This window comes from Hemibagrus wyckioides, linkage group LG13 (genome assembly GCF_019097595.1).
Source record: "Hemibagrus wyckioides isolate EC202008001 linkage group LG13, SWU_Hwy_1.0, whole genome shotgun sequence".
Lineage (NCBI taxonomy): Eukaryota > Metazoa > Chordata > Actinopteri > Siluriformes > Bagridae > Hemibagrus > Hemibagrus wyckioides.
Genome location: NC_080722.1, coordinates 9,386,137 through 9,398,460, shown reverse-complemented (window position 1 = coordinate 9,398,460; position 12,324 = coordinate 9,386,137). Strand labels below are relative to the sequence as shown.

Below are 12,324 nucleotides of genomic sequence, written 5' to 3'. Positions count from 1 at the left end.
CACTGACATGCTGGAGCTGCTTTGTGTAGTGATGAATTTCTAATATATAATATTATATAATAATAATAATAATAATAATAATGAAAGTGTGTTGAAGTCAGTTTTTTGTTTCTCCATTCTTGTTTTTTTCCCCCAAACATCTTGTATAATAATAAACTAGATGACACACATTCTCAGTATGGGTGGTTTTATGCTGAACAGGAATTACAGGAACCACTATAAGAATGCTGCCTTGTAAAGCATCATTAAAAAGACGCCCAAAACAAACACACCTGATTAGGATCCAGTGCTTATGTATGGATAGAGAAACACTGCAGTGCACGTCATGTGCAGGATGTAAATATTGTAGCATTAACTAAAAAATAGTAAATACTAAAAAAATGATACAGGTATCTCAAAACGTCCTGAGTTTCTGTCATTTGTGTGTACAGGATAGAATATCTCCCACAGGTTTGGCTCGTTTCTCACACGATGTCCTACATTTGTGTTTGGGGTGTGGTGTGCAATTATTTTGTTCTGATGTTACTTAGTTTCTATAGAGTGTGCTGTGGTTTAATTAAAGATCCTGTACTACCATGTCATAAAACATCTTCACTGCTAACAAAAGAATATTTTTCTGAAGTCATCTTCTGTAGTGCTTCACCTAAATAATGCAGTAATAGAACAGAACATCTGGTTTGTGTAAGGGTTTAGGTTTAGGTTCAGCTCGTACACTGCACACTTCTCCTGAAGGCTGGAGACAGGAAGAAAATATTCTACATATTGTACAGATAGCCAGTGACCACTAATTAGAGATAACATGATCATTACTTTTTGCTAAGCCTATGTCATGCATGACATTTCATATAATAATCCACAGACATTAATTAGTAGTCCAATTTTATTCACTTAATTCCATAAACATTATGGATTTATTCAAACTCTTGATCCCCTGTTTACGATCATCTTCACACTGAGTATCTCCTCATCATGGCACCTGTTAGTGGGTGGGATATATCAGGCAGCAAGTGAACATTTTGTCCTCAAAGTTGATGTGTTAGAAGCAGGAAAAATGGGCAAGCGTAAGAATTTGAGCGAGTTGGCAAAGACCAAATTGTGATGGCTAGACGACTGGATCAGAGCATCTCCAAAACTGCAGCTCTTGTGGGGTGTTCCCTGGCCTGCAGTGGTCACTATCTATCAAAAGTATCCTTTAAGTCCTGTAAGTCCTTTAGGTCCTGTAAGTATCCAGCGGATACTTTAAGTCCTGTAAGTTGTGGCAGATTACAGGACTTAAAGGATCTGCTGCTAACATCTCAGGGCCAGATACCACAGCACCCCTTCAGGGATCTTAGTGGAGTCCATGCCTCAATGGGCCAGGGCTGTTTTTGCAGCAAAAGGAGGACCAACACAATATTAGTCAGGTGGTCACAATGATATGCCTGATTGGTGTATATCACTGACATACTAAGAGAGCAAAACGGGAACTGGTTTTGAACTCCGAATCCCAGAACACCTTGCAGCCTACAAACATGGCTGCTCCAGACTCCAGCACAAGGTCACTGTCACGTTCCCGTTCACCTGATTAGTGATTGCACTCACCCGCTTCCCTACTGTAATGCTTGGTGTACACCAGTCTGACTCACCAAACCTTCATTTCTTTGTTCAGACAAAACATTCTGTTTCTGGTGTCTCAGGGAGTTTTTCCTTGACAGTGTCACCTCTGGCTAGCTCATTAATATTAATTATTTATAATGTATAACCTACATTTAGGAAATAAATATGTAACTCACGTGTGTTAGATTCTGCAACTTAAATTATATGTGATTAAAAACATTTAACAGACTTGAATAGATTTCAACAAAACTTTATTTCAGTTTTTAATTTCATTTATACTCTCTATAAAATCAGCTTTTCTGCTTCAATGCCAACTTAATTGGGAATGAGAGAGAGAGAGAGAGAGAGAGCATGTGTGTGTGTGTGTGTGTATGTGTATGTGTATATGTGTGTCTGGCTGTTTGTATTTGTGTGTGTGTGTGTGTGTGTATGTGTACATGCGTGTCTATATGTGAATTTGTGTATCTTAGGAAATGAGCATGAGGAAAAAACATCAGAATTTGTTTGCACATGTGTGATGATTAGAGTGCTGATAAGGCAACATGCAGTCTTCACGTTCCAATGGCTTCGAACAAAAAATACACACTCGACACATTTTCCCTGCTAAAAGCCAACATAAGCGTACATAGACTGAGCTGAGACACAATGTCTAAGGGGTTTTGAGCTGGAGAGGGTGTAAACAGCGATGGATCATCATTTTATCGACACATCTCGGCATTCAGTTAATAAAACACAGTGCTAAAACATCATCACTGCAGACTGCTACAGAACAAACCAGGGACAAACTCTGCAGTGGGAGAAACTATTGCTTCACGTCACAGGCGTTAGAAATCTCTGCTATGCTGGCACACCGAATTCACAACATGCGCTGCAGGAAAATAAAAACAAACAGAATGAAATGTTGTTTATATATATATATATATATATATATATATATATATATATATATATATATATATATATATATATATATATATATATATATTCTCTCCAGCTTGTATCATTTTTTCCCCCAAACACTCCTTCTTTTTAATACATGACAATATTTGCTTCTTGAATTTTGGCCTTTTCACAAATGTACAAAGACAAGCAAAAAGAATAGACGCAACTCTGCCAGTGCTACATAAATTCTAATCAAAATAGCATAGTATTGAAATGTGGATAAATATCCATTTATTTCTTTACAGAATTCTCTATATAATAAATCTACTATTTGTGATCAAGCACACATCGATTCTGTCACTCAGTCTGAGCTAAGGAATGTAATGTATCTGAGTGTACACACCTCATACAGCATCAAAACAACTCCAAATATGACATTCATCAATTACAAGGACGCAACATTGATTATTACATGCTCTAATGGATGTCTTGAAAATGCCTTGCAACACATCAACCATCCTTCACTCACATCGTAATTCTACAGGTTCACATCACTGATCTTACTTGTTTAAACTGCTCATAAGAAAGATATGGTACTATAAATTGTGTTGTTTGTTGAATTAGACTGCCTAGATGAAGGTTAAATCACATTTCGGGAGTCAAAACGCACCACAATAGTTTTCGCACAACTACACATAGCCAAGCATGAGCTCCTCGTCGTATTTGCCGTTTAACGTGACATTGCTCGTGTATGAAATTCGTAACAGAGTCGAGGGGTGACAATACCAGGAAAACAGCATGACGACACCAACACTGGAGCTTTGAGGGAACGAGAGCATTACACGGAGCAAACAGGAGCTCGGGAAAGATGTGTTCGGTTTTGGTTTTCCATATTGTCACAAAAAAAAAAAAAAAACAACCCTGGGAGATGTGTGTGAAGTGTTGCTGGGATGAGAGGACAGGCGTGAGGAAACTGACGGGGCAGAGGAAGAGAACGGGTGTTGTTTCTGACTTCAGGTTTAATAACCCTGTTTAAAAGAGATGAAAATGATTTATTAGCATCAGACACGTGCTGTATATCATTCAGATAACTTGTGGGTGTGAATACTGGTATTTACCTGGCCACCATCTCCACCCTCCATTCCACCCTGGGAGAAGTCCGCCTGAGGAGACACACACACACACACACACACACGTTTTTCTCACTAACCTTGTCTGGACAATTTTTACTGCAGCTAATTAATGCTAATCTTCACCTAAACCGTAACCTTAATAACTGTAATAACATTTTGACTCATAGCTTTGTGTCATGGCTAGAATGGTGGCACAGTGGGTCTCCAGGGTCCCTGGTTTGATCCTGTGTGGACTTTCTGTCCACATTCCTGCTGGGTTTTCCATCTCCCATAAACATACTTCTAGTGTTTAAATCGTGTGTGTACTATATAAAGCCCTAAGGTGGACTGGTATCATATACAGGACATTTTCCTGCCTCAAACCTAGAGAGATTCTGCATGGATTATGCTAACCGGGATACAGTGGTAGCTCAAATAGTTAAGGCTCTTGGTTGTTGATCAGAATGTCGGGGTTCAAACCCCAGCACTGCCAAGCTGCTACTGTTGGGCCCCTGAGTAAGGCCCACCCCCTCGTCTCCAGGGGCGCTGCATCATAGCTGCCCCTGTGCTCTGACACCAACTTCCTCAGCTGGGATATGTAAAGAAAAGAACTGTGCTGTAATGTATGTGCGGCGATAGTAAAGGCTTTTACTCAATCTCTCTTGCTTTCACCCCTCCGACCCCACCCACTGCTCCCTCCTCCACCCCTCACAGAAAAGCTAGCCGGTTCTGCTGAGTCACTGAACCAGAAAAAAACGGATCCAGACAGCCATTTATGTCTCCAAACTCACATAGCTTTATCCATATTCTTAAATCTCACTCTGTCATTTTCACCTCATTGCTATGCCTCATATACTGAGAAAAATGAAATGTCTATCAGATCTGCTGCCCTGCTGTTCAGACATAAAAAAAAACAACCCCATAATATCTAGAGCATTGATTTTTCTCAGTTATTTGACTTCAGCGCATTTTCCCAATATGTACTGCCAAAATGGAATACTTTCCTGTCATCAAACTACATTGTAAATGTAATAATAATAATAATAGTAATCATCATCATCATCATCATCATCATCATCATCTGCCTTGCTGGAACAGTGCAGAATGATTACATTAGATATTTTGGAATATTTCACCTTGGCTATTTTAACGCAAATTTCAAATGTTAGCCATCAGTTTGGAAACCATAAGTGTATTTTATTGGCTTTGAATCATAATAAATCAGTGTGTCTAGATTCTTAAAACTGACCCATGAGACTGAGTTCCTAATGAAACTCGAGGTTTGAGACTTTAATATACAGGCAATAAAACAGCAGACCGAGGAGGGGGAACTAGTGGAAACAATCAGGCTTGTGACAGAAAGCAGAAGCTCCGTCTTTCTCGTCCATGCTCAGAACTGTATTTCAAGGGTTCTACAACTTCTGCTCTATTTAGTTGAGTTCAGTGCAGGCATGCAGTATGAGTCTATCAGAGAAAATCAAGGGCATTACAGAAGCAAGTATTCATGCATCCAATATGCACTAAAATGATTATTATTTTAATGTTTTTTTTTTTTTTTAATTGAAGCAATTCACAGTTAAACTCATTGAAAAATAATATTAAAATAATATAAAATATCTAAAATATTATTTTGATATTAATATAAAATAATAAAATATTTACATATAAATATATACGTAAACTGTATAAAATATATACATGTATAAAATATTAATTTAAATAAATCCGTCGTAACAGAAGAAACGAGAGTAAATTCACTTTATATGTAAATATTTCCAGTTCCAATTAAAACACCAAAATCTTCCAGATTTTGCCTTTTGTTACAGGATCTGACGTCTGATCTGTTTTCTGTGATATCTGATCTGCTGGTACTAAACCAGTACTGATACTGGGTATGAGTACCTTCAGTGCAGCCTCTAGTATTAATTGAAATTTGTTGTAATTAGCAAAACAAATACCTGCATTAACTAATGTTTGTTCGATCTATAGTGAAAACCCCAAATGGATTTCCATAAATTAAAGGTCCAAATGAATTACTATATTTTAAATTTAATACAAAATGTTGGATAAATCAGGTGCTCATTATCTGACTAATTTAATTCATTATAATTTGGGTTTGAAATGATTAACTAACATTACAAAGAGTATTATTTTAATGTCAATCATTCCTGAGAGCGTGTGAGAGAAATGAAAAGTGTAGAGTGTTGGTTCTGTTCAGATTAGACACTGTTTTCTTTCTGTTGCCAAACCGGGAGCAGTAAGCAATCTGATCTGTTCCCTTCGGCACATCAAACGTTATTTCTGGATTGAAACATCCTTGTATCTTAGTAATGAAGTTAGAATTCATACAGTGGAAGAAAGCTGTGTGTAAAACTAACAAGAAAAGATCTATAAGTAGGTAGAAAACACATTCTGTGTAGTGTTAGTAGGATTTCTAGGTATTGGGTGTAATAGTAGTGATGGATTAAAACCGCAAGCACTGTTAGAAGCTAAAAGGCATCACAATGTAAGATTGTGTTAAACACCAGCCTCAAGGCACCTCTTCATCTATCCAGCATGAATTTGTTCTATACAACAAGACATGCACACATCAGTATTGATGTCTCAATGAAGAGAAATATCATAAGCACAGGGCCGTCATCTGTATGATATATGCGATATGCATAAGCATTCTGCTTCATCCTGTATGTTAGCATACATGCTATGCATTCAGTAACCCTAGCAAACCCATAAAATAGGCACCTCATATACAGGTTCATCCTGTCATCAGCATGGAGATAAAACAGACAGAAAGGGTTAGTTACACACAATCTTTCCATACACAAGAGAAGAGAAATACCTAACTGAACCAGTGTTAGAAAACTAGGTTAAGTGTTATATTTCCTGCTCTCTACAAAAATCGGCTAGCGTTACACAGTAGGATAGTAAATACTTACATCTACTTACTACACTGGTTATTTATGCTGTTTTTAAATGTATAGTAGGACTAAGATAAAACAAACTTGACTCATTTGTGGTTCTTTTCTATAGTAACGAATAGCTTAATATCATTACTATTGTATAAAAGATATATTTTTGCTCTGCAAAGCTACTGTAAAATAAGCAGCCTTGCATCATATTAAGGTGTTTCTAGACCTCTGATAATTATACAATTTCAGAGGCATAATGTAAATAAAACTGTTTGCCTGAAAAGAGCTTGGAATTTGGTTAATTTCATGCTTCTTTTTACAATTCTTCTGACACTGAAATAAGCTCTATCCCCATCCAGAATAGAATAGCTCAGCTCTGCCACTCTTCCTTAAAAGGCAGCTACCAAATCATATATAGGGAGTGAGGTCAAGTGGGGGGAAGACTGAATCTGCAGACAGTAGAGGGCCCTAAACATTACATACTGCTCCTTTAATGCAACCCTGCAGTTCATGCAAGCAATAGAGAACTCAATCTGGGAAAGTGTGTCATCTGCTGGCACTGAGAAGGACAGCTGCTTGGTTCAGATTGATGTGCACTTACTGGATTCACCAAGCCGGTTGATGCAGCCACGTTCTCCACTCCTTCCACAGTCTTCTGTCCCAAATCATTAGCACCTGCCACTGCTGCGTCTCCAACTATGTTCGCCTGCCCTGTAGTCCTGTTTGTCACTAGTGCAAGTACATAGAGAAGAAAGTGTATTTATTAACGTAAGACAGTTAATTTACACAGTAAACCAATCAGAGTTAGAGTTGCACGTACCTGTGCTTACACCTGATACAACTCCCTCCTTTGTCTTATTACCTGTGACACACAAATACAAGAATACAATTATTAGCTGAATGTTTACAGAGTGATATAATTGCACTCGCTTTATCACGAACAGCAGAAATGCTTGCTTATTCTCTAAGTTATCCAATCAGCCAATCGTGTTGCAGTACATAAAATCATACAAACATCAGAATGGAGAAAAAATGTTTTTGATCATGGCATGCTTGGTGATACTAGACAGGATGGATTAGGTGAAAACAATGGATACCTTGGCATTTTCTAGTACGTCAGTTTATAGTGCATACACTAAATAAATTCCAAATCCTGTTAGTGGTAGTTCTTTAGGAAGAAAATTCCTACAGAAGAGGAGAACGCTCAACCTTTTTTTGAGCTGAAAGGAAATATATAGAAAATTATACAAGTAGTTTGCAACAATGCAGAGCATAAAATGCAGAATTCACACAATTTGAGGCGGATGGACTACAACAGCAGAAGACCATGTTGGGTTTCACTCCTGTCAGTCATGAACAGGGCACAGACTCTAAAATGGACAGCTGAAGAGGCCAAACGCACAGAGAGAGAGAGAGAGAGAGAGAGAGAGAGAGAGCTCTAAAAATATAAAAAGAATATGATGGAGGGATGTGTTACAGATACATATCTATCTAAAAAAACATGGATTTGCTGCTGATGGCTGAACCTAAAAGCATTCTATTTGTTTCGTGACTGTCCACAGGCCAGCTTTCAGATGCTTCCCTGATGATTAAATGGCAGTTATATAACAGGCTGTAGGGAGGCTGAGAATATGGTTGTGAGGAGAGGGGAGGGAGAAAGATGGAGATGGATGACGAGAGAGAACAAGGCAGAGAGTGAGAGAGAGAGATCAAGTGATGAAGGAAAACTGCTTCCAGATTCATGGAAAATATAACAATCCAAAAAAATATACAATACAATAATATTGTCAGTAAGCTATTCATCTAATCACATTATTTGTTCACGTATAATCGGAAGAATCTGTAATCTTTAAGAAGGATTCTCTCTGATGAAAAATATGGTGGCAAACCATCTCTCTCTCTCTCTCTCTCTCTCTCTCTCTCTCTCTCTCTCTCTCTCTCTCTCTCTCTCGCTCTCGCTCTCTCAAACACACTTAGAGTTTCTCAGAGCCATGTGACTCTGGCTGCCTAAGCTGGACTGTGTGACGAGCGTCTGCATGTCTGCACCTTCTGCAGTTTCTATTCCGGTTATCCCTAAAAAACTGCATCACACTGTCCTAGCCTGCACTTACTCAGAAGCAAGATCCGGCTCTTTTTGGTTTTTCATATGCCTTTCAGACAAAACAAGGGGCACATTGCTTATTTAACTGTTTTTTTTAACCCAGATGGAGCCACAGAAATGCTTCCATTTAACCATTATAAAATAGTTAGTCATAGAAAGATTCTGCGAAAAACACTGGGTTTCAATCCAATTATTGCATATCACTGTACCATGTCATTACTTCATGGTACTTCTTATGGTATTACTTCATCACTCCATGTCATTGTTAGCCACCAACTAATGGGACTGACTCGAACGTATACTGCTTTTAGAAAAGGTTTTGTCTCAAAAGGAACAAATAAGCAGAATATGAGGTTTGAAAAAAATTACACACCTTAGATATTTTAGGAGCCCAGAGAATTATTAAAATCCTATGCCATGCACATATCAGTGATATCACCTTGTCCTGTTCAGAGGCGTTCTGGGAGTGAATCAAGCCGAGGCATTCTCTGCAGAGCTATAAATTTTTTTTCCCTTAAGTACTTCACAGATGTCACATTCCTATCCCACGTCATACAGAGCTAAAGATGAAACTGCAAATAATATCTACACATGCGTATTGTTGTGATGTGAAGAGACAGCATTCGGCTTTTTCATCCATGAACCTGACTCCGAATGTTCAGATATACTGCATGAGATTATAAATAAAGAAACACAAGCAATGGGGAAATGACCTTGGTGAGAGAAGTGGTGCAGTCCAGAGAAACAGAGCACGCAGTCCTTTGCTGCAGCATTAGGACGTTAATGCTGATGCCGGCTGGTGAGCATGACTGATTTAATTGGATTAATTCATTTCATCACAGAAGAGCTAGAAATGAGCTTTATCATTATCGTTAAGGTATAAAAGAGATAACCTTTTTACGTAAATATCACATCCTGGAATTAACCTATTGGATATGAAAAGCTTCCTGTTGCTTAGGTAGAGGCATCAATCAACGCCTAATCCTGTTTAATGACTTTCGACATGCACTAAGGCCGCAGTGAAGATGTAGCAAAGATGTCCTTTGCGTTTTTTTTTTTTTTCTGGTGCATTACGTCACTGGGCTAGTAACATGTGGACACAGCTGGAGCTGCATGTCTGCCACACACCACACTGCATCTCTCATTCCAGCTTCTGTCTCTCTTTCAGTGGCGCTGGAGCTACTGATCTCAAGCTGGCTAACAAACCCTGCCGCAGAGGCACGCTCACACACACAAACACACACACACACACACACACTGGGGAGGAAGGAGACACAAGAGAGGAGGGGGGAAGACTGCAGCAGTGCTCAGCTGATCTTTAGTTATCCACAGATAGGTACAATGCTAGATGCTGCACTGAGGAATAATTATAATAATAATAATAATAATAATAATAATAATAATAATAATAATAATAATAACAACAATAAGCATTTCACAGTCTCACACTTAAATTTGATACACCTCAACATGCATTCTGCAAAGTCTCAGTTAAAGTGTTATCATGCAACATTAACAGAGTAAATCTAATATTTTGGCAATATTTAGGTCAAATACTGTCCTACAATTTAAAATGCTGCAAATCATTTCTTTGCTGTAAGTGGAGGAAAATATTTAGCACATTTTTGCATCACAAATCAGCAGCAATAATTTGCTAACTATAATTTCTTTGCATTTATATTTTTTTTGGCAGTAAATCTGATCTGCAATTCATTCCATCTAAAAGCAGCTTGTGTCTATCTGTTCCCCTGCACTGGCTCTGCAGTACCATAGCTCATCTGCCATTCTCATTTCCTCCAATCTACTGATACATGCAGAAAATCAACATGCATTATCATATTTATACACATTCATACACAGACACTCAGGAATTACAGAATGGAGTCATTCACATGCACTTAAACTCCACAGAGATCACGAGTCTGAGTCCTCTGCTTGCATTCTTTTACATAATAAGCAGATCATCATCGGGGTCAGCACTGCAGTTTGTTATACTACATCAGGACATATGATAGCACTGCACCTGCAGCAGACAGACAGTCCAGTTTTGCTCTATTCTGCTCACCCTCCCTCACTGGCACTTACCTACATACAAGACACCTTCTTTGGTCTTGAGAGCCGCCTCTTCAACGCCAGCTTTGGTCTTTTCTGCGGCAGCCACCACTCCCTCTTTGGCCATGGAAAATCCCTTCATTAGTACATCCATCCTGGATGCTGTGTATGGAGCTGAGGCTGAGATGGAAGAGAGAAGGTCTGGACTCGAGAAGCTCTCTGTGGTAATGTGTATGTGAGTGTTTGTGAGTAAATAGAGCAGCACAGATAGAGAGAGAGAGAGAATGAGGGAGAGAGGATTATGGGATGATTCCGTGCTGAAACAGAAACACACTGAGCCACCTTTGACGTAGAGATTGGTGTATCGAAGCACGTGAGTGTGAGTGAGTGAGTGAGAGAGAGAGAGAGAGAGAGAGGGAGAGAGAGAGAGAGACAGAGAGAGGGAGAGAGAGAGCAGGCAAGCAGACAGAATCTGCTGGATGCTGCAGCACACACACATACACATACACACCCACGTCAAATATATTGATCATGAATGAAATAGAATGATCTGAAGCAGGCGCTTTTACACTACAGTTTTCAACATCAGCATTTTTTTACATTATATACAGGTCATTTCCTGTACATCGTTCTGCCTGTTACATTTGTAGTGCTTCATGTACTGTGACCTACAATCTCAGCAGATCCAAACTGATTCTTAGCTGCTTGAGAGTAAAGGTTTTTTATTATTCATAGTGATTATACTTTACATACTGAGACTATTCGATTATTATTCTCACAGGGTTTTTTTTTCCTCACTAAAGGAAAATGATGAAATGCAGCCATGACTAAAAACCCTGACCACCAAAAACAGCTGAATCACTCTGTTTTTATCCCGGGATAGGATATGACTACACAGCAAATTTTTTTTTTACCCGGTGTGCTGTGTATTGCTGAACGACTGCTATAACATCCACCCTCTTGCTCAAAGCTGACTGGTTGATAATGGGTGAGTGGGTGGAATTGAGAGACAGGGTGGAGACAGAGGCAGTCTCTCGAGGCCGTAAGATGTAGTGAGCCCTGATGACAGCAGATGGGATCTCTCTCCTTTTCCAGACTCAACGCTGGGCTCCCAGTCGGCCAGCTGGCTACCATTACCTCCAGACACAGCATGAATAGGATAGCATCAAACACACAAAGTAAAGCAGACAAAACATGAAACATGTTTGTACTCCCTTCTACAGTGGCTACAAACACGTCACAGACATAACACCTCGTTACATGAGAGAAACTGCTGACACAGCTGTATGCTGCAAAATACCACGTCATTTAGTTAGCAATACATGTAGCTTCGGCTTTGTATGCGAATAAACAGATATTAGACAGCGCTTTTCATTTTCAACTAAACCATAGATATGTGAAATGTGAGCGATATTATACATTACACTGTTTACTTACTTTTGTTCAGAGATACTTTAATAGTGCCTACTATGTAACTTGATATATCACTTACAGAATCCTCAATGTATCAGTTAGGCACATTAGATATATTGATTACATTTATATTTATATTTTATTTTTCATAAAAGCTTGGTGTTGAAATCTTTTTAACAAGAGTAAATAATGAAATTAATAGCTCTCTAAATATCAGTATATTTATATACTATATAAGTATATAATATAAGTATTTTCT

At 38.6% G+C, this 12,324-nt stretch overlaps 1 protein-coding gene across 2 annotated transcripts; it reads right to left on the bottom strand.

Annotated features, from left to right (window-relative positions):
- Positions 1-1,830: 1,830 nt before the first annotated feature.
- On the bottom strand, positions 1,831-11,008 carry sncgb (synuclein, gamma b (breast cancer-specific protein 1)). Of its 2 annotated transcripts, XM_058405914.1 has the most exons (6): positions 10,686-11,008; positions 7,320-7,361; positions 7,101-7,228; positions 6,333-6,350; positions 3,597-3,641; positions 1,831-3,506 (listed from the first exon to the last, which is right to left on the bottom strand). In XM_058405914.1, exons 1-6 carry the CDS (start codon positions 10,804-10,806, stop codon positions 3,498-3,500), a joined length of 363 nt encoding a protein of 120 aa, XP_058261897.1. In that variant the 5' UTR covers positions 10,807-11,008; the 3' UTR covers positions 1,831-3,497. The 2 variants fall into 2 exon arrangements, with proteins under 2 accessions (XP_058261897.1, XP_058261898.1); XM_058405915.1 differs by lacking the exon at positions 6,333-6,350 and having other exon boundaries at positions 10,686-11,005.
- Between the last annotated feature and the right edge of the window lie 1,316 nt (positions 11,009-12,324).